At 38.0% G+C, this 22,479-nt stretch overlaps 1 protein-coding gene across 3 annotated transcripts in view; it reads right to left on the reverse strand.

The window, feature by feature from the left end:
- The window catches only part of LOC124170679 (lysine-specific demethylase 7B-like), a 51,068-nt gene that overhangs the window by 19,693 nt on the left and 8,896 nt on the right, over nt 1-22,479 (reverse strand). For 2 of the 3 annotated variants that reach the window (XM_046549575.1, XM_046549577.1), the window contains exons 4-14: nt 16,998-17,158; nt 15,116-15,257; nt 11,413-11,611; nt 10,227-10,331; nt 9,989-10,134; nt 9,678-9,879; nt 8,650-8,862; nt 4,727-5,076; nt 4,494-4,645; nt 1,716-1,881; nt 1,361-1,432 (exon numbers count right to left, since the gene is read on the reverse strand). In XM_046549575.1, the coding sequence (XP_046405531.1) occupies nt 1,361-1,432; nt 1,716-1,881; nt 4,494-4,645; nt 4,727-5,076; nt 8,650-8,862; nt 9,678-9,879; nt 9,989-10,134; nt 10,227-10,331; nt 11,413-11,611; nt 15,116-15,257; nt 16,998-17,158 (1,908 nt within the window). The remainder of the gene's footprint in view (nt 1-1,360; nt 1,433-1,715; nt 1,882-4,493; nt 4,646-4,726; nt 5,077-8,649; nt 8,863-9,677; nt 9,880-9,988; nt 10,135-10,226; nt 10,332-11,412; nt 11,612-15,115; nt 15,258-16,997; nt 17,159-22,479) is intronic. The other variant, XM_046549578.1, reaches the window with a different exon arrangement.

Raw genomic sequence — 22,479 nt, forward strand, 5'->3', positions numbered from 1 at the left:
TCAATTTTCTCACATAAGTCATCAGGGAAGCCCAACTCTTAAGGATAAAATCCCACTAAACTTTGACCGTATAGCGAAGGGAAGGCAACATGGTGGGAAAATATGCAGTGGCGCCGACTCCATGGGGCTTGAGGGGGCCCCAGCCCCCTCAAAAATTCATTATGGGTGTGAGGAAAAAATGTGTCAGGCTTGTCGATTTTCCCCGGAGCGTCCAGATATCGACATTCGAGTTATCAGGGTTCTAATGTTGATCATATGACTCTTCTAAAATGCTTAAAAACTTAAAACTCACTGCTTATAAAATTTCCCGGAGCAAGATCGCCGGTTTGGGCCCCCCCAATATTTCTTGTAAGTCGGCATCCCTGAAAATATGAGACGTTGCCATCCCCTCTACAAGTTTTTGAGATCCTTGTCCACTTTGTGCCTTGTTTCCAAGCCATGGGACCACAGCAGAGCTAGACGTAGATAAAAAATGATATTGTGCCTGGGCCTCTAGGGAGGGAGTGTAAAAGTTTCCATTAGGCGGTCTTATATACGTAGATTGGTGGAGTTGGCTGAGACAGATGCCTAGCTGTCAGCATGCTACCATGCCTCACAACCCAAACAGTTCAACCAACCCTCAGGTGGAATCACTGAGTTAGAGAGTTAGTTATTGTTACATACAGTTTTTATCTATTGTATTGGTCAATCATTTCCATGCAACTCAGCATATAATTTTAATCCATCACATGAATCGAGCAACAAAAATTAAATGCCCTGAATAAGCATGATTATGGCCATATCTGTGCACAATACTGCTATAAATATAATTTGTCTAGTTAAGAAGACTACAAGACATACGCAAAGTCTATCCAAATTTGACCATGGTAAAATTGGTTAAACTTTGGGGTTAAATTAGACCCCTTCAAGTCAATGAGAGTACGAAAAATCCACAGAGAAAAAATCATTGTGCACTGCGGGTGACTCCCGTAAAGTTATCACCGTGGCTAGTCCCGGTATACTTAAATTCAATGAGAGTAAATAAATATAGGCATGACTGCATAAGGATACTGCTTTGACATTAATTAATAGTAAAAAATCTCAGTGAGCAATATAGTACAATTGATTTGCTCAATAAGAGCTACAATATGAAATGATTAAACTGAATGATTCAGTACAGGGTTTTAAATACTTAACATATTATGGTTTCACAAGTTATGCATGTCTGAGTATGTTATCCTGAAATGTTACAAGAAACAAAAGTTACCTACAGGGACACGAAAAATTAAAGCTATGTAATAAAGGACTACACTTTGACCAACAAATGAAAAGCATCATTGACTGCAATAAGAACATCATTACAAAAAGATTAAAAAATTACCTATTATCTCCAATGATACCAGCTTCTTGAGATGAAGAACTAGAGATTATTTCTATTTCTTGTTCCTCCTCCCTAAAAATTACAAGTAAATAGGCAACTATCATTACATCTAATGTAGTAAAATTCAAAAACAGACATGCCGATATGGATTTTTTATAGTTATGAAGCATGAGAAAATTATTAGAATTAAAATTACAACTACATTGCATTTATTAAGTCTTATCACCCAGTAATTCACCACATAACTACTTCTGTCTTTCCCATGCATGACATTTTCTGTCCTATCATTAGTAAATTCTCCAAGATAAATTAGTCATTAAGTAAAAACCAAATTAATGCAAACAAATCTACTTACTCGGACTCTTCCTCCACAGAATGGTCTTTTGTAGAGACTGACGTTAGTACAGAGGCTTTTAAAAGCTCTTCAATGCCATTCTTTGGGATATCAGATACAACATCAACCTCTCCAGCCACCTCCATTTCTGGAACATGCTCTGATTCTCCATTCACCACAAAGAAGTCTGTAATATTAAATGCAATTATCAAAACAGAACAACTTTAATGGGCTCTAGGGGGAAATACAGATATAGGAACAACTATTTTGACCTGAATTAAGCCAAAACAAAAATTAAACATGGCATTTGCACATCAACTATACAAACACAAAAATCCTCTGGACCACTCCCTCAATTTTTATCAAGCATACTTTGCACAGCCATTTAAAGTGATTCGAATCTAAAAATTTTATGAAAGGAAATAAAATGTACAAAGCTATATGCCTCAGAATTAATGGAAATTTAACATGGAACCACAAAAAATATATAAAATAAATATTTTCCCCTCTTCCACATCCTTCTTTGACCATCCTTAATCCATTGCCTCAGACAATCCTTCAACAAAGCCAACTTCCACAGCGCAACTCCAGCCTTTGATTGAGTGCCTTTTTGATATCCCTTTACCTTTTTGATTTTGTAACTCAATATGAATGAAGTTCGAAACTTTTGGATTTTGTGCTTGAGATTGCTTTGTAATACCTGATCACATCCCTGCTTGCTACCTCCATACGACTAATGTGTCCTTAAAAAATTTTCAGGTATTAAATACTTAAAATTCCATTAATTCTAGATGAAATTTTGGAGTAAGAATTGGTGGGTGTAAAGCAATTTAACACGTTGCGTACCAGGGTATTTCAATACCTAGGAACGCCGAGATTGGAAATTTGTGCCTATTAGGGCCTTTGGTTTAAACATGGTTAAAAAGCTAATGTTTAGAATATAACATTATCCACTCAAACGTTATGATGCATCAATTCATGATGAATAACAACGAACAACAACTGAAAACGTACAAATGAATATTTATTGCACGTTTTAAAATTGTTTAGGTTGACGTGCCTAAACGACGAGAATCTTCGTCATCCATCCGGAACGTTCGGGAAAAAAATGACGAGAATTCTCACCATCCGTACGCAACGTGTTAACCCTTTCGTGTCTATCATTGTGTATAGCCGATACAAATTTGAGTTTTAATCAAATATACAAGACAACTGCCATTCACCACTTAAAAATCAGCAAATTTAGATGAATGAAATGCAACTTTGGCGATGAAAGGCAGTTACTAAATAATTTTCTTGAACATATGAAATATATTTGTATATTTTCTGGGAAAGATTTAATTAAAAATTGGTCGAAAACTCAGTTAAAACAAGCTGTATCCATAGTAGTCCCATATGATTAAATGCAACTAAACAAGTGAACCCAAACGTATGAGGATGTCAAAATTCACCTCAAAAGATGGGAAGGTGTAGGAAAATTGGGGAGGGAAGTTGAAAACACGCTGTGTCGTGGGTTATGGATAGGGGTATCTGTAGTGTGCTCTAGCATGTCAACTGGTGGGTTAAACTTTTCATTTTAATAAACCGTTCATTTTCATCCTGTTCAGTAAAAAGAACAGTTCTAAATATATGTTCTAAACGAACAGTCAGGGCATATTAGATATATGTATAACATATTTTCCATATCATTTCCTCTCACTTTTAGGCCCCTGGCTTGAACTAATGATGGAGGTCGACTCTACAATAACACCAGGAAAATTAATCTTTCCCCCAGAAGTTTTTCCTTTTTAAGGACTGGCAATTCATAAGTCCAGTTTCTTACTCTATAAACAGCATAAGTGATACAAATCTGTGGTTCTTTATGTTCATAAATGTTGTTTTTGCGATTCTACAAAATTAATTTGGCAAAGAAAAGAATTTTCATTACTTCCTGATTCATAATATGATTTCCTTTAAACTGCAATGTGAAGGCTGGTTGATATGTTTAACATTAGTCTAATGGTGTATTTACGATAACTTGAGATGGTAATAAAGAACTGATCAGGGTCCACACCCTTCCCAGCTCCTCCCACACCCAATGATCCCAAAACTTATGACAATGGCCTTAGAACCTTCCCCTTTTCCCAATTATAGTCGGCGAGATGGAGTGGAAACGTGACATAATGAAAATGAAAAAGCAGGAGCAATTTCCACAATTTTACATTTATTAATACGACCGGTTTCGCTTTTCAGCATCATCAGGTACAAAAATATCAAGTGCGCTGTGCTTAAATAGGAAGGTAGGAGGGGGTGGTGGGCGGTAAGGCGGGGGAAGGGGATGGAGGGAGGGTGTACAGTCACGGGGCTTGGGAAAACTGAGGATGGGGTTAGAGAGGAGTATTCCTCAGTTTTCCCAAGCCCCGTGACTGTACACCCTCCCTCCATCCCCTTCCCCCGCCTTACCGCCCACCACCCCCTCCTACCTTCCTATTTAAGCACAGCTCACTTGATATTTTTGTACCTGATGATGCTGAAAAGCGAAACCGGTCGTATTAATAAATGTAAAATTGTGGGAATTGCTCCTGCTTTTTCCCCTTTTCCCTCATGGCACAACACATATACTTGTAGGGGTAAGGAAAGATTGAGGTCAACTTTCTTCAGAGGGTTTCTCCAAAATATCTGGAGTGCCCATATTTCGAGTAACTCAATTATGTATTTATTGCTGAACCTGGAAACAATCTACTATGCAACTCAAACATCCAATTTGGAAATTAATCAGCCTTTGGGAGGCCTTTTTCAATGAAAATAAATCGAACTTACGTGGAGATTTTTGCTTGCTGGATGAAAAGCTGTCCACCTGAGTTTGCCGTCGTATTTTCCCTGGATTCTCATCGATCATCAGCGAATCCCCGTCACTGTCATCATGAAAGTCATAAATGGAGTAATTGGCAGGACTCCTTTCAGGAACATTTCTGCAAGTATAAAATATTAATGGAAAAATATCTTATATTAGAAATAAAATGAAAATAAAATTAGATAACTCATGCACTCACTCTAACTTCTTCCTAGCCATATTTTTCTCTTTCTCCTTGGGAGCTAAACTACTGGTAATCTTAGGTCTTTTCACTTTTGTTTTTATTTTCAGATGAAGATTAGAGTCCAGTGACACAGACCAAGGCTTTCCTAAAGAGTCTGGAATCTCACTCAAAGTAACATTTTCTGGTTTCTTTATCTTTGGTGTTACTGTGTAGCTGATTGCGGCTCCAGGTGAATGATGGCTCAGTGGTGGCTTTGTTAGGGTCAGCTTAATGGGAGATTTAGGTTTTTCCTTCACAAGCTGTATTGGCTCTTTTTTCTTAACAGGAGACTTCAAGTTTGACTTGAGAAGACCTTTGTCTATGAACTGGAAATTAGAATTTTGTAAGTTTAAAGTTGAGGCTTAATGTCATTACACACTTCCAGTATTATACAAGAAGAAATTAATGACAACTTTACAAATTATGGACAAAATATTGAGCTTATCTCTAAACAAAGTTATAAAAACATACATAAGACTATATCCCTCATGGATAACAGCAAAAATAACAAAATGGATTAAAATTCAATTGAAATAAAAGTATACATCAAGGAAATTCATTTTCCAAGAATTATGGCAGGCACCTGTCACAGTGAGTAGAATTACCGCCACAATTTGAAGTAACAAGATTCAATACCAGATATATTTTCCAATAGGCATCCTTTAATACAAAATCATCCTCCCCAGATACGTTTTTCTTCAAATACATGAGCGATGTATTAAGATATGTGTGAGTTGCTGACACAACAACTGACTCATTATTTCTCTTTTGTGAGTAAAATGAACACAAATTGTCAAAAACTTGTTTTCTAAGTTTAGAAGCATTTTAACTTCATGCCAGTAGCACAATGGGTACAGGTAATGAACAATGGCACATACTACGGAAACGAGGAGAAAATGAATGCAGTACCATAGAGTTTATATTACTATAGGAGACTCCACTAGGGAGCAGTTGCCATGTTACTGTCAAACCGGTCACTGAGCATTAATTCGCACTCCGAATTTGGTTGCAACTCCAACTAGTGGTGCAAGGATTGATTAGTGTCAATGTATTTGGCTTTGATATACCCTCCTTCAGAACTCCATTTAATTCATACTGTCGTGGTTCAGTGGTGACAGTGTTCGTCATGTGCTGAGGTTCTAAGATCCATTCTAGTCTGTGGTACTTTAAAAAAAATATTTCCTGCTACTTTTTCTTCTACAGATGCCTGCTTTTCGCAATTACTTTCATGAAATTCACTGAAATTTTCACTTTTTCTGTGTGAAAATTTTTGTGCTCATGTGGTGATGTTTTCCCAATTTTTCCCTTTCAATTATTTTATTTCCTTGTGGCAACATGACCCATTTTTAAGATACCCATGTATGTACTTCGATTCCTTTTATATTGCAATACGGTATTGTGGACTCTTAGAATTTAAGCCTTGTTCTCGAATCGTTAGGAAAGAACCATTGAAATCCAGATAGAGTGAGCCAGGGAGGAAATGGGTTCTTCCTCCAGAGTTAGGGACGGTCAACCATCTTTTCAGGGAGCGGTCACTCATTTAACAAGAGGCTCCAGAGAAGCGTCTTTGTGGTAAATTTTGCTTTTTCCATCGGTACTCAATTTTAGCAATGCAACTTTCTCTCACATCTAATAGCCTCCAAAGGATACATTATGTTAGGTCAGTTGTACACAAAAATCTCCAATTGGATATACCCAAAGCCATGGGATTTATATCCTGGTGTGTCTATATAATGCGGCTACCATCCTCCTTGATCTAAGACACTGCCGTCCGAAGGACTAAATGGGCAAACGTATTATGGAATGAGGGGATTTGGCAGTCCCCAAGGGATTTCTCCTCCTAGAGCACGACCCATGATGTCTAAGCAGACGCAACACCCTTTCAAGTAGCGGGGGTCATCCCATCGATGAACGTGATGGAAATCTGGGTCCTCCCGGAGCAGCTCTCCATACATGAAGCCGAGGCCTGGGCAGCCCTCAAGGCAGTGGTGCACACCATAACGATCCTTCCAAAGTTTTCTAATATTGTTGTACACTCAGAAAACCAGTCTGTTGTTTACGCCTTAGAAAAAGGCAAAGGTCACATATTTTATGCAATGGATGTCATACCTTAGGAAAATGAAAGATAAGTTACACAATGTGACCTGGTGGTACATCCCCACTGCCGACAATCTGGCCGACCGTCCTGTCACCATATGCCTGCTCCGCCTCCTATTCGTCGGAGGCCAGGTGGATATATAGGCTGGACAACGCCTGGTTAGGACAGTTGGTCAGATGACAGGCACTGGGGAGGTGCTACCAGATCTCTCATCTCATAATCAATTTTAATCATCAAAGAATATAACCCTTCCGGTCATGTTTTTCCTACTTCGCAGGGTGTTAAAACTTCAACTAATAACGAAATCCAATTCAAAAACTAGGCATGAATGGTAAGAATGAGTCCACAACAACAACATAAACGGAATCCAAATACATGTGTATCTTATTAATGCATTGTGTTGTGACATGAAAATGAAATGATTCAAAGGAAGCTTCCATAGGAAAAAATGGGAGAACATCAGACGTTGAAAGTATATAAAAACATTTCCTCACACATAATTAAAATTTTCAGTGAAAATTCTGAATATAATTGTGAATAGCAAGGTTTCTGGAAAAGAAAAAAATGGAAGGAAATTATGAAAAAATTTGACAACAAATGGGAATCGAATATGAAACTTCAGAATGGCACTTCTTCATGGAGTCAGGAAAACATCTTGTAGCAATTTTCCAGATGCATATAGATGGCCTCCATCAGTGCACCAATCACAATTTCATCAAATCCTGTTCACGTTTAAGCTAATATTAAAAAATTGTCAACAATACTTCACTACAATACCACATTCAACAAATACTGCACCAGGAGTGAACAATCATACTGTTTCATGGGAAATTCAACATGCTATGCTGTTTCTGTACTCCTAGAAGTTCATTCTATTTCATAAATTGTGACACGTTACTATCTACATTTAGAAGTAAGATAGAAATCTTTCAGAGTGACACAAGATATCATTGTAGTACTCCACTGTATTTCCAGGTCTGACAGAAAAGGAAAAAATAAGTTAGATACTTTACAGAATGGATAGGAATAGGATTTATTTTCAGAAGACAATAAAGGACTTTGTTAAACTATAGGAAATAATCAAAACATTCAAATCAAATGTCATAAGGCCGCTATACACGGTGAATGATCATGAGCATGATCATGCCAATGAAATCATTCAGTGAAAATTAGAACGTGTTCTATTTTGCTCACATGATTCAATGAATGTTCACACGATCATTCAGCATGAACATTCACTGTGTATAGCAGCCATTAATCTCTCTCCCGGATTAAGAGCTGGAATCCTAAGACACACATACACCAAGGCAGTTTGAGGGGTACTACGTAGATGAACAGTAGTATTGTTAATGTAATGAAGAAATCATGGAATGGCTAAGAGGTTATTCTTTGAGGCCTCATTCCTCGTCACAGAAACATCCAGGTGAGATCATGTTTCCTAGCCTATTACCTTAAGTACCAGCCTATTGTTTGGAGAAATTGCAGGGCTGAAATCCACAAAATTACGATATAATTTGTGAAAACTGCTCAGATTTTAATTCGAAGTTAGGATAAAAATCAGAATTTTCACATTTTTACAAATTTGAAACATCCCTTACTAGGAGATCTTAAAATTTTTGAAGGATTTTTCTAGTGAGGCAGCTGATTTCCATATAAGGTTTAACACTATTAACAACAAATCTCCAGTTTAACTAGGCACACTTTTAGGCTTCTGATAATCTACAATGGATCTTACATGGCCAGCAGCACAAAACTATAACCAATGGCATTATGTATACATTCTACATACAATGCAACAAACCTCATCAAATCCTGTTAATGCGATGCTCTGGGTGATATCAACAAAATCTTCATTAGCAGGCTTCCGTTTCTTCCGTTTTGATTCTCTCTCCGGTTTTGGCGGATTGAGTGAATTGATGAACCTTTCTGCATGACGAATTTCTTTGTTTAACTCTTTCAACAACTTGTGAGCATCTATGGCTAAAGGAATATCTTCTTTCACATGCTTACTAAGCTGTAAAAGAAGAATGCATTTCTTAGTCACTTTTGCACCCTGACAAAACTCTTTGACTTTTCATGCATCATTTAACATAATTACAGCAGACTCCCGATTATCCGGCTGCGGTTTATCCAGTTTTGTTGATTACCTGTGCATGATTTTCACTCTTGCTCAATTTTTTCCGCGATCTTTATTTAAAAAAATAAAATCGTGGGAATTACTGCATTCATGCTAGGACAAAACGGGCTTATTACTTCCGTTCGAATCCCCTTAGTAAAACGGAAGCGATCGTGCACTAGCTGTAATCACGGGAGTACCACGTTTCTGTTTTCCAAGCTTCGCAGTGATCACGGATACACGTCCCACGGCAGTTGCAACCCAGGCAACTTGTTCGAGACACGACACCGTGGCGTGGTGCCTGTTAGTGTATTTTCTGACATTGAGCAGTGGTTTTGAAGCACTCTGTATCCGTGATCACGCAGCCACGGATGTGTGATTTTCTAAATCAGGCCTTGCATGGAGAATTAATAACACGATTACAGCCATGTTATCACCACTAAAAAGATCGCGAACTGGTGAAGAAAGCTCTCATTGAGTCCGGGAAGTACTCTAAAATAACTGAATACCTGCATAAATAATAATGTTAATGTTTGTTTTAGGTAAATTATGAACATTGCAATACATTAAAGTGAAAGTTTGGGTTATCCGTGTTTTCCCATTATTCGTGCTGACCATCCCCATCGGATAATCGGGAGTGTACTGTAATAGACGGTGGAATATAAACACGAGTACTCAGCACTCAAAATGGTAGGATATCCAAACATGCTTACATCTTTATCTTGACTCCACTGCTTCAGTGCTAGGACTAAAGCTTTCAATCCTGTGAGTAAATACGACGGGCATTTGCTTCCAGAATCGTTTACACGCTTCAGCTCTCCTAAAAGACCCCGAGCTGCAAACCAGTTAACCTTTTGAAATGATGGGTAGAGATATTTCTTCGCCATTCTCATTGTGTGCTCAATTTCATAGACTCTGAGGAAAAATAAACAAGAGAGACATAAATATAATTATGATTTGTAACACTAACAATTACAATAAATAAAATTAAGCTAATTATGTTTATAATGATAAAAAAACTCACTGAAGTTGCATAGGAATATTCAGAGAATGTAAAAAGTTTCCCCCAAAAACAAGGGAATCCAATGGTGTAAGGACAGCATGGATCCAACCAGTGGGAATAATCAATGTTTGTCCCTGCCTCAGAGTGAATTTATAGCACATGTCAACCTGCATACAGAAATAAAGCACGTAAATAAAGATATGCAAATTCTGAATTTACATTTCATACACCACAGAATGACAAAAACGAGATGCTTCACCTGATCTCCAAAGAAAGTTTCACTTTGGGTGCTAGACGATGTCCACCGCTGGTATAATGATAGGTTTGCTGGAGTAGGTTTGATGAGGTAAAATATCTTCTCCCCCTGATAAAAAAAGGACAGTTTATAAATAAAAGCGAAAGGCAAGGAAGAAGTAGCAGCAGAAGAATTCTACAGCAAGTAAAACCAATTCCAGGAGAGTGTGGCACTAAAAACATTTGTTTCAATCATTACTTCATGAAGAAAAGCATATACACACAGTTCTGCAGCTTATAAAGAGTGCTCATTCATAGTCCAATTGTTACAAAAAGTCATATTTGCTAAAATAATCACTTGAGTTACAAAAATTGCTATACATCATTAGCAGAAGCATTTTTGCTCCAGGCCATTCTTACTGTAACTGATTTATATCTATCTCTTTATCTATATGGATGCAGTACATAATATAAAATATTCAACCCTTATCATCATTCACGATACAAATTCAATATACAAATGATAATAATACATATAAGGAAGAATTTATGATGTAAACCTTCATAGGAGTTGCCTCACATACGACTTACTGGACATTGGAAAAAACCTAACATCATTGTTAAGTCCTGCATTTCAACAAACAAATATTTAGTGAGATAACACTCCACCACATATTCTTGGTGAGAAACCCTGTATAAAAGAGCACCTCTCGTCACTGTTTCACACAATTACCTTAAGAAAATGTTTCAGTTAAGCCCACAGACAATACTTATGAACACATTCACTAGCTACTAATTAAATTTGGGTTGAAATATTTCACATGAATCTAGAAAAATTAGCAAAATAATTTGCAATAATCACTAATAAAACCAGCCTTTTACTGAAACACATATCTGAAAATGAGTCATAATTAGGGATGTACTAGTAGCAATTTTTCATCTAAGGTTAAGTATTGAGTCAAGCCGAGTCGTATAAACTATGGCAATTTCTGGAGTAGACAATAATGTCGCATGCACCAGCATTTTCATAGGTTTCAATCTCCTATAGCATTTTTCCCCTGAACACTTGCCCTGATGATGAGCATTTGAGCCGAGTATCAACTACTCAACTCAAATTTTCAAGTACTTGGACCTCCGTGGTAAAAATTGAATAATAAAATGTATTTTCACTAAGAATTACTAATTGCTGAAAAAAAAACAAAAAATCTTACCCATAAAAGATGGTACCACACTGACGTTCCACCAAAATCAACATGAAAATCAGTGTAGGAATCTTTTACACTCATTAAGCAGTATTTTTCCACCTGAGGTCTGATTAGATTTTCATCATCTCCTGGATCAGCAGGCCACACCTGGTTCAACCAGTCCAGCTTTCTTGCTATATAAGGTGCCTCAACCAAAGAACTGAGCCTGAAAACATGCATGAGAATGAAATTGCATGTAAAATATAGGAATTCATACAAAAATCAACATTAAAATATATCATGAAAATACATATCTCATTCTGATGTAACACTACAAAACAAAAAATTCTATAGTACCTACAGCAGATGCAAACTGCACAGAAAATAGGTTTTGAAAAGGAAAAATCCAATGACATTACCCTTTATTCAAGTCAGTTACCCTAAGCCATGAAGTCTTCAAATAAATGATTTGAAAAAATGATCCATTCAAATTAATGAAGTGAGCTATATTAAGATTTAATACATATTAAAAGAGGAACAAAACCTAATTTTTTAGCACAAGTCTTGGTTATGAAGATTAACTTTATTGGAAGGGATCTGGTAGGCGTGCTCTACCATATGTGCTCTAATATTAGGCAGTTCCTATTGAAGAAAATAAAATGCTACATATCATTCTGAAAATTAGCATCACAGATCCTTGTTCTCTTAATACAGAAAGTCCTAGACATACGAACAAGATGCATTTTGAGTAGTGCTGTACAAGAGTTTCGTCTTGGCGGTTGAGACAAGAATTTCATTTCTCGGCATGGTTAGGACGAGACTCTCGGCTTGGTAAGTCTCGCCCGGGTCGAGTCTTGATGAGACTCAAGAAATCTCGACCCATCAAGACTTCTCGACACCCGTCGAGACTCTTGGGAAAGGTGAGAATTTCAAATGAAGATCACCATCAGTCGACAATAGAGTTTACATATTAATTTACGTAAAAATACAAATATTTTTATTTTGCTAACAAAGATACCATTGTAAACTCTATTGTTGACTGATGGTGATCCTCATTTGAAATTCTCGCCTTTCCCAAGAGTCTCAACGGGTGTCGAGAAGTCTTGATGGGTCGAGATTTCTCGAGTCTAGTCAAGACTCTCGACCCAGGCGAGACTCTCGCCACACAGACAGTCTCTTCCTGACCATGCCGAGAAATGAAATTCTTGTCTTGATTGCCGAGATTCTCTGGTGGTCGAGAGTCTTGAACAACCCTAATTCTGAGACCTTGTTCACAACTTGAATTTTTTTTTAATTTTCATACCGCCGAAAACAGCTCCATACGACCCTTTATGTTGGGATTATTAACATGTAAAAGTTTAATGTACACATACAACCATGCCCTGGATAGAGGTAACTTACCCAGGCGGGACTTGAACCCGCGACCTCATGTTTGGCAGGCAAGGACTTTACCCAGCCACCACCGAGGCTGGCCTGAAGCAAGGCATCGAAAAGTGTGGTTATCCTGCAAAATGCATCACTGAATTGCAATTTTGCATTAACTCACAATGGTGACAAACTGATCTAGCTGTGTATTCCATGTGGCTGGAGCTGAAAAAATTTGCTATCCCCGGGAAGGAAGAATGGGCAACTTAAATATGTACAGTTTAATTGATACTTCGTTCAGACTGTGCCCAAAGAGCTAGTTCCTCTACATCACACTGCGCCACATTGGCTACCTCTAAAGGTGCCTAATTTGAAATTTCGGGCACACTAGAATTTTTTGTATGTTCATAGTTCTGAAAGTTTGTAAGTCGAATGTTCTTAAGTAGAGGACATACTAAACAATAGATTAAAAGCATTCCCACTTCATCACCTTGATTTCCATAAAGCATTATGAATCATTAATGACCAAAGATGTCAAAAGTTTAAAGCATGTCCTCATGATGTTAGATTAAGAAATGTTCATTATTCCACCACAGCTAAACCAAAAATTGATGCTTGAAAACATAAATCAATCTTCGGTGAATTATCACTCATCATCCATCTATTAATTTTTAAAAGTACCTATATACCATCAAGAACACTAAGTGTTGGTAACCTAGCACTGCTATTTGAACTCCTGTCAATCCTCAATGAGTGCTTGGCCATGTTGCGGTGAAAAAACTACTCCAAAAAATGATGAAGCACCTCAATCGAGTCTATTGATTGATCTCAGGAATGGGAAAAATTCTATTGCTAGAAGGCTCACTCCCCTTGAATGCATCAATTATTCCCTGGGAAAATATCGAATCCCTCTTCCAGCACGCAACTACATACACAAGAATGAGCATGAGTTTTTGGATGATTTCCCTATGCTTTTCCACATGGGACAACCAGCACAAAAAATTAATCACTATAGCACTACCCTCACTGTGGGTTGCACTTGTTATGGATTTCTACCGTGTGTGAGTATTTACATCCATATACCATATTTGAAGGCACATAAGACGCACTGGCATTAAAGACGCACCCTCATTTCAGTACAGAATGCACAAGAAAAAAGTCAGTGCGAAGGAACGGCACCCCAGCAACTTAAGTTAATTCAATAGGTGGATCCAGGGAGGGGGGGGGACAGGGGCACGTGCCCCCCAGGCCCTCATAAATATGCAAGATTTTTAATACGGTCCCATTATCATTGCATTTTTTTTGTATTATGAGATATCCTTGTGCCGCCCCCCAGAACAAAATCCTGGATACGGCCTTGCTTGTGCCCCCCCCAGAAAGAAATCCTCGATCCGCCCCTGGTTAGTTCTTTACAGTTCTTATATGATTGTATAAATCGAAGCAATACGATACATATATCTTATAAATACGATTAACTTCATTCGGTATCTCGCTTCCAACTCCGGGATCGCAGAAGCGTGCAAAACAATAGCAATATATAATAAAATAAATAAACGATAAATAACATCATATTATAGTAATGAGCATAATAATAACAATACCAACTATGAAATTCTTCAATTGAATAATAAATATATATTAATAAATATAATGGAGTCAGTTTGAACATTAACTCATGGAGGTCAAACATTACGAAAGTTATTTTTTGAGCAATTATTTTGGAAAAAAGGTGTCTCTTAAATGCCATCAAATACGGTAAGTATTAAACCTATTAATATTAAATTCACATTCAAGACAGTTTTGCATGGAGTATTCACAAATTATTTCAGCAGACTCCCCTCCCATCATGGACTTCCTTCCTCAATTCATGTTAGGGCCAACTCACTTTCAATATAGATATTGTCATAAGGGTGAAAATTCGATTGTTGACTCCAATATGCACAAAACTGGGACAGTAATGAAAGAGATGATGGGTTCTATGATGACAATGATGATATTGAACAAACTTTGACTGACTGATTCTAAAAATATAGCAGTTCCACCCTACAAAGAAAAACATCGATATCACCATCCAATTACTTCGTTCTGGATTATCACTGTTTCATGAATACACAGGCCTCAACTTACAATCATTAGCATTGATAATCAGGAGTTAACTAAAGAACAATTCTATTGATGAATACCTATGTAATTACACGACCAATTCCTGCTAAGTAAACATTGAATGTGTGTAAATTAAGATTAATGTGACTATCATCTATGAGCATGAGATCCTTGGGGATATACAAATAATAACAATAATTAATGTTATTATTATTAATCTGAGAAACAATGGGTTCATACATAAATATATCTAGATACTCACGGGGTGCCAGTAAATTCCAAACTTATAAGGTTTAGTACTTTGGTCCTCTTTGGCTTTTTGAAGTATTTTACAAATTCTCCAAGTTTCATCCTAATACCAGTCTGGTTTGTAACCTCTATAACATCAACCTTCCTCTCAGATCCTGATGTATCAAAACAAAAAGAACAAAAATAAAGTGTCACATAGCTGAACGTCATTACCAAAGTACTAATACACCAAATTTTGATGAAAGCATTGTGTTTACCTTATGCATAATACATCATCCTTTAGATGTCTAGGACATTAATTCCAAGGCAATGGAACCTTTCTCAGTATTTAAATAAGTTAGCCTCATTACCTCCGTTATGCTCTTGCCTTTTCTTATAAAACCCTAATAAATTTCCAAACTCATGCTTCTCATTCAAAGGCAGAAAACAATATAGATAAAAATATGTTGCCCTAAAAGCTTCACAAAAATTAAAGATCACTTCAAATCTTCTGTTCATGCCTGCCAAATTTGATAGCAGTCAAATATTTCTAAATTAATTTTTCAAAAACAAACAGTGAGGGAAAATCAGCAAGTTCCCTCTTCACTTACTGATTTCAACTCATGATATTCTTTTATCAATATGCAAGACCCAAACTTAAAAGACAAACCTCTTAATATGTTCCCATAACCATGGACTAGCAGGCACTACATGGAGTCACCCACAAAAAGCCCTCAAAAGAAGAAAAGATGCCTTGGCACCTGAATGGATCACGGCTCCCATCACAAATTCCAGGGATCTGGTTTCAAATCCCAGCCAAGAGAAACGAAGTTCCTCACAAACTATTTTTGATTAAATTCTCTAATAGCTGAGATGTCACTAGGAAATATATAGCTTAAGCATTTATGGTCATTCCATGCCAAATCATCATCATAAAGTTGGCTTTGCAACCTGATCACCTCAGGTTTGCATAAAATGTGTAAATACTCAGACTTGTGCCTTTTTAATTTTGTTCTCAACTTTCCAAAGCATGCAAAAAAACCTAGCTTCAAAGGTAGAAGTCATTGTATATGTATTCTATCTTTTCTCAAAAACTTAAAAACAAAACCAAAGTGAAATCTTAATCTAAACTAAAAATGCTATGGCTTAAATTTGTACTGCACATTAGGTAAAATTTTGCATGTTTTGCAATTTTTGCAGCCCTACAATATGAATTTCATCAGTCATAGAGGATTGAATTTAAGCATACATAAATACTTCCATGTACTTTAACAATAAATGTACCCAATTTAAGGAATTCCAAGAATATAGAATTGACAACTTTTGACGATTTGGCAGATAATGATCTATTCACGATTTAAGCCTAAGAACCGAACTTAAAATGGACCAAAAATTTATTATACATGAAGATAACTCATAAAAAAACATTAGGCTGGTGATATAAACGAAGAAGGTGGATGATATAGTGAGGAGGATATGAAATAATGGCTGCAAAAAGAATAGGAGCCTTTTATTTATTTTTAGATAAAATTGTGACAAATGAAGTTAGAGGTGCACCACTAAATGCGATATGAAATTACAATATTGAATATTTCGATATATCGATGAACCTTATACTTACTGCAATAAAATCATCCCCCCTGGCTATGGCTAGAACCATGCTACATGAGAGAGTGGCAAGAATACCATATTCAAAATCTTATGAAAAGATCATTTCATGCAGTTTTCTTCCTGTGAGAAAGTGAACTAACAAGATGCCCAGAAAAGATGAGAAAAGAGCTTTTAATAGACACATTATCTCCAATATTAGCTGAGGGAAATCTTATTTTTCCCATTATTACCAACAAAATACACAGAAAGGGACGGCCAGAATCTATTCCCACTTTACAACATTAGCATATGACCTCCCGACTTACCAACATAATACTCCACATCGCTCACAGAAAAGGTATCAGCAGGTACTGTCATTCCCAAACCTTCCCTGTGAGGAATTAAAATGGGATCATTGAATCCAGTCCGTTGCAAATACTGCACAGTAAGCTGCTGCCCATGCATTTTCAATGTGATGTCATCAGCACTAGAAAGAGAACGGAGGATATAGAGAACTTATGCCATTAACAAATACATTATAACCTAAATATGTACATAAATGAAATTTAAGGTACCCAAAAAGTAGTGAACCCTTGACGGTGAGATACATTACTGGGAAGCTAAAACTTTCTCACCAAATTTTCAATGTGGTAGTAGTTTGTAATATAAGGTTCAAAGAAGTCAATTCACTGACATAGAAAACCAATTTCTTCTTATCAACTTGTACACAGTGGACCCTCGACCAATCGTTCTTGCATTGATCATTTTCCCATATTCATTGTTCTCCATTCCTGGTCTCAAATAAAGTTCCATGAAGACAATGTAATTTTTTCCCGTATCTATCGTTCCCCAAAGTATAGTTTTCCTGCATTGATCGTCTGAAGATCACAGTCCCAATGTGTCATTTATGGCTAATAACAACAGGCATGTAATTTGAATCTCCCCCAAGACATGGAACTACAATTGAGAGAAGCTCAGTGCCGTAGGATAAGACCTACGTTGCACATTTCCCAAAATCTGCTATACTCCTCCCATCAGCCCTTGCCTTCCCTCTAACGCTTTCCTCCCCTCCAAAACCAACCGAAACACCCTGGACACCACAGATTATGGCTCACGCAGAGTTCATGTTACGAGGAGCATAAATCATAAGCTTTGAAATAAAAAATCAAGTTACATGAGAATAATAGAAACAAACGTGTTTCACACCTCCCCTTTCTTGCCCCAGACCTTTTCAGCCTTCCTGCGTCAAAGCCCTTCATTCCTAGAGGTCAACTGCTGCGTGAATCAGTGGCGCAGCGAGGGGGGGTTTTGGGGGATAAAACCCCCCCCCCCCCAAAGCCTCAGAGAAATTTTTAAGTTTAATCCATTTTACTTAATTAGATTGATATTACTAATAGAGTAGGGTAAGAATTAATAAAATATCCCTCAGAAAGCCGTCAAGCTCACCATTTTCAACCATTTATCTTAAAATTCCGCAATTTATTTATCTCGCTCCTGCCGCTTATCCTGGTGGGTATTCCATACCCCCACACACCCCGGTATTAGTTGCACCTAAACCCCCCCTAGCCTTAATTCCTAGCTGCGCCCCTGGCATGAATCATCTATTAGCCCAAAAGGTGTCTAACAATAACTTTCAGCAATTGGTATTATACCTTTATTGGAGTGAAATATTAGTAATTTGCACATAATAACAAAGAACAACCAACATCATGTATTTCTGTTGTTTTTTTAAGAGTTTTATGCAAGGAAATACCGAATTTCTTCTAGTACAACCCCCTTATTTTGAGGCTTCAGTTTCAGGAAAATTTAAAAAATGCATTTGAATATAGTCCCTCCTTTAATTTTACCATGGGCATTTCTTTTAAAAAGAAAAGGGGACTATACTCAGATACAGTAAACTCTCAATTATACGAAGCAGGATATTACGAAATTTTCCATAATACGAAGTGGAACTGTGGTCCAGGCGGAAAGCCTATGGTAAATACTAGAGATGGATCGAATAGCAGATTTCAAGAACTCGAATATTAACTCATAGCTCGAATATTCAAATACCTCGAATACTAGGATTGCGCAAAGCATATTAAACTTACATTTATTCTTCTATTTCCCTTGATGAATGCACAAATAAAAAGGTAAAAAAACCATGAATGCGGGAATGTTTGACTAGGTTGCCTATGCAGCAGCAAAACTCAGGCTTTTGGCGCGTAATTTTGATTTCCTTCTAAGGATTCTAACAGGAATTTAGCTGATTAATGGAATATTTTAATCTTATGGAAACAATTTGGGCATATAGTTAATTCAACTAACATCTCTCTCAAATATCCTACGGGGACACACCACCTCGCGAAAAAATGATTTCATGCGTCTCGGCATTTACACTGCTACGATGGATTTCTGTCTGATGTATACATTCTTATCTACCAAACGCCATTTCAGCGGCACGCCCATCTGATGCTCGGCTTCAACCAACTTCTTATTTTCAATAGGTAGCTCGCTTTACCCCCTCTCCTACTGTCAAGTGCTACCTGACAATCCGAGGCGTTTAGCAAAATACACGCGCTTCTCCACCGGATTTTCTTCTTCTTCAATTATTTTCAGTCCATCTTTGGAAGTTCTCACGAGATAAGCAGATGAATTCCAATTGCTAGCAGGGAGAAACCAAATATCCTGAGAAAATATCTCTACGACTGTAACAATAGAGATTTATAGCGTTGACTCATAAATTGTAACTTGATATATGTTTTTGGAAAAAAATACCGCATCAACTTCCGAGAAGCTCAGCTGCAAGGATATCGAGTTTTGCCGGAATGCTAAGTCTCCGTCGTATTTTGACATTGATTTCCTTTCGTAAAATGCTTAAATAAAGTCAGAAATACGTCGTGTTTGGTCTTATTCTTTTTTAAATTATGCGCACATTACTAATATTTCAATCCAATAAATGTGTAATATCAATTGCCGAAAATCATTATTAGACACCTTTTGGGCTAGTAAATGACTCATGCAGCAGTTGACCTTCAGAAATGGGGAACTTCGAAGCAGGTAGCCAGAAAAGGTCAGTGGGTGAGAAAAGGGGGGAGGGCGTGAAACACGTTTTTATTCTCCTCGAGTAAATTGATATTTTTTTCGAAGCTAAGATTTTCGTAATACGATCCCTGCGCGAGCTGGGACTTTTTCTTTGATTTCGGAGAAGAGGAAAGCTTCAGAGTGGGTGAGGCGAGTGCTGAGTGGAGGGGGATAGCGGATCGTGGGAAATGCCGTAATGTTGCTATCCCACGGCACTGAATTTCTCCCTATGGTAGTTTCATCTCCAGGGGAAGGTTCAAACTAAGTGTCTGTCGTACTTAGCCATAAATGACACATGGTAAACACTTCTTCTCATTTTTGTCAAACGATGGATGGATGGATGCGGGAAAATGGTCAGCGGGGTAGAAAGAGGGAAGGGTGAAACACAATTCTATTATTTTCCTGTAGCTTGATATTTTCGTTTGAAGCTTTTTATTTATGGTCTTCGTAATACGAACCCTGCCCTAGCTGAGGCCTTTTGTTTGGTTTCGAAGAGGAGTAAAGCGTCGGAGGAGGGGCCGAGGGCTGATGGATGGAGAGGGTAGCGGATTTTGGGAATTGTGCTACGTAGTTACTATCCCACGGCACTGGGTGCTTTCCATTCATTGACACACGTCGACACAAGTCGACTTGCGTCGTGGTTTTCGTGTTCCATTCGGTGTGTGTCGCCGACTGTTGTGACACAAGTCAACAAACGGTAACGCACAGGAATAGGAGAGTTATAAACAAATGCCGCGAGCCGACACAAGTCGACGCGTGAGTTGCATGAATGGAAAGCACCCACTGAGGTTCTCCTGGTGGGGGAAACCGGGGATTTTCGGATTTTTTCACCCGCTCAATTTCGGTTCCCCCAGTCGACCTCTTTTAACCGCTCTAACACGCGAATTTGATGTAGCTCGTTAACTTGCCTAAAATGGCGCTGGATGCACTAAAAGACTAAGAGTTCTCTACATTTTTCCGAGTCAACTACCAACGACGTGCGTGCGACAGTGTATGACGCGAAATTCAAAGTATTCGAGATAGTACCTTCAGCATCGAGCATTCAGCATTATTCGAGATCTCGAATATCAAATACTTTCTAGTATTCGCGGATACTATTCGCACATCTCTAGTAAATACATGATACTATTTGAAATTACAAAGTTTTGAAAATACGAAATGTTTTGTAAACATGAACATCCAGCCCAGTCCCCACGAGCAAATGGAATTTGCTTACACGAAATACAGCAAAAATTTTGTCAACAAAACTAGTTATTCCGGCAAAAGCAGAAAAAAAGTGCTTCTGAGAATATTGCATCAAAGTGTGATATCGTAAATGATAGTGCAACTTTGGAGGGAAAGGGTTCGCCTAAATACTTTCGGTAGGAATCAATAAGTATGAGTGCAGTAAAAATATTATGGCTGACACAATTTCCCTATTTATGTGCGTACTCGTAAATATTGCATCGACAATACTTCGTAGTTTATTATGTGAGGAAGGTTGCGCGCGGTAATTCTTACACTCCTCCTTAAACCCTACATCATTGAATCCAGGGATGCCGACTTACAAAAAATATTGGGGGGGCCCAAACCGGGGATCTTGCCCCGAGAATTTTTTTAAGTAGTGAGTTTTAGGTTTTTTAAGCATTTTAGAAGAGTCATACGATCAAGATTAGAACCATGATAACTCGAATCTCGATATCTGGACACTACGGGGAAAATCGACAAGCCTGACGAATTCTTCTTTTTCCTCACACCAATAACGAGTTTTTGAGGGGGCTCAGGCCTCCTCAGGCACCATGGAGTCGGAGCCACTGATTGCATCATACCAAGAAAATGCTGCAAGTCCATAAAATTACTCAAATTTCAACCTTCTTATCGGTAAATAAGTGACCTCGTGACACCACTTTTCAAATCCACAATTACAAAATATGAGGTAGGATGAGAATAAGTCATGATAGAGGAAATATTTTCATTTTAAAGTTTCACTTTAGGAAAAATGTTATATTTCGGAGGGGGTAATGGTCGGGGAAAATACTGCGGTTGTCAATGACAGGGTGAGGAGATGCAGAAGGGTATCACCGATGATATAATACTTTACACACGAGCTCATATCGAGGGCGAAATGGCTCCCCTATAGCCAATTTGATGATTCTGCGCATTAAGTTTTCTCGTAATTACCTTGTTACCTATCCACGAGGAAGGCAGTGTCTGCCTGTCTTTCGTCCTGGAAGCACTGAATCGTGCGGAATGGGCTTGAACTAAATTCATGAGAGAATGTGCGAAGGGCCTCAGTTGGTGCCTAGCGAGGGTCTAAGCAGCAAACAGTGGAGAAGAAGCAGCGCCCGGGACACGACATGATAGCAGTGACAACGAAGATGAAAGTGAGGAGGAGTATCTTAAATATTGGGCTCTATTTACCACCAATTTATTTTGCAAGCTACTCATAATGATGAGGCACTTCCAACTCTAACCATGAAATTTCTTGTTGCACTCCTACCCATTCCCCCATTCCGAGAGATCTTTCTTTCCAAAACCTTTCTTTACTCTCCTACAGCCTTTTGTTGATCTTCCTGACGCCCAACTTACGCATCCCAAACCCCACTCCACTATCATTTCTCCACTTCCCTAGCATTTCATGGTGATGACCTTGAGTGCGTCGTAAAAAAACACGGCCCCGTAGTCTCAGGCAAGGCTGAAAGCCCTTTACCCACCCCTCTTCCTCCCAACCTCTGAACCTCTCTTTATCCTGCCCCCACTTCCTCA

The sequence above is a fragment of the Ischnura elegans genome, chromosome X, assembly GCF_921293095.1.
Source record: "Ischnura elegans chromosome X, ioIscEleg1.1, whole genome shotgun sequence".
NCBI lineage: Eukaryota > Metazoa > Arthropoda > Insecta > Odonata > Coenagrionidae > Ischnura > Ischnura elegans.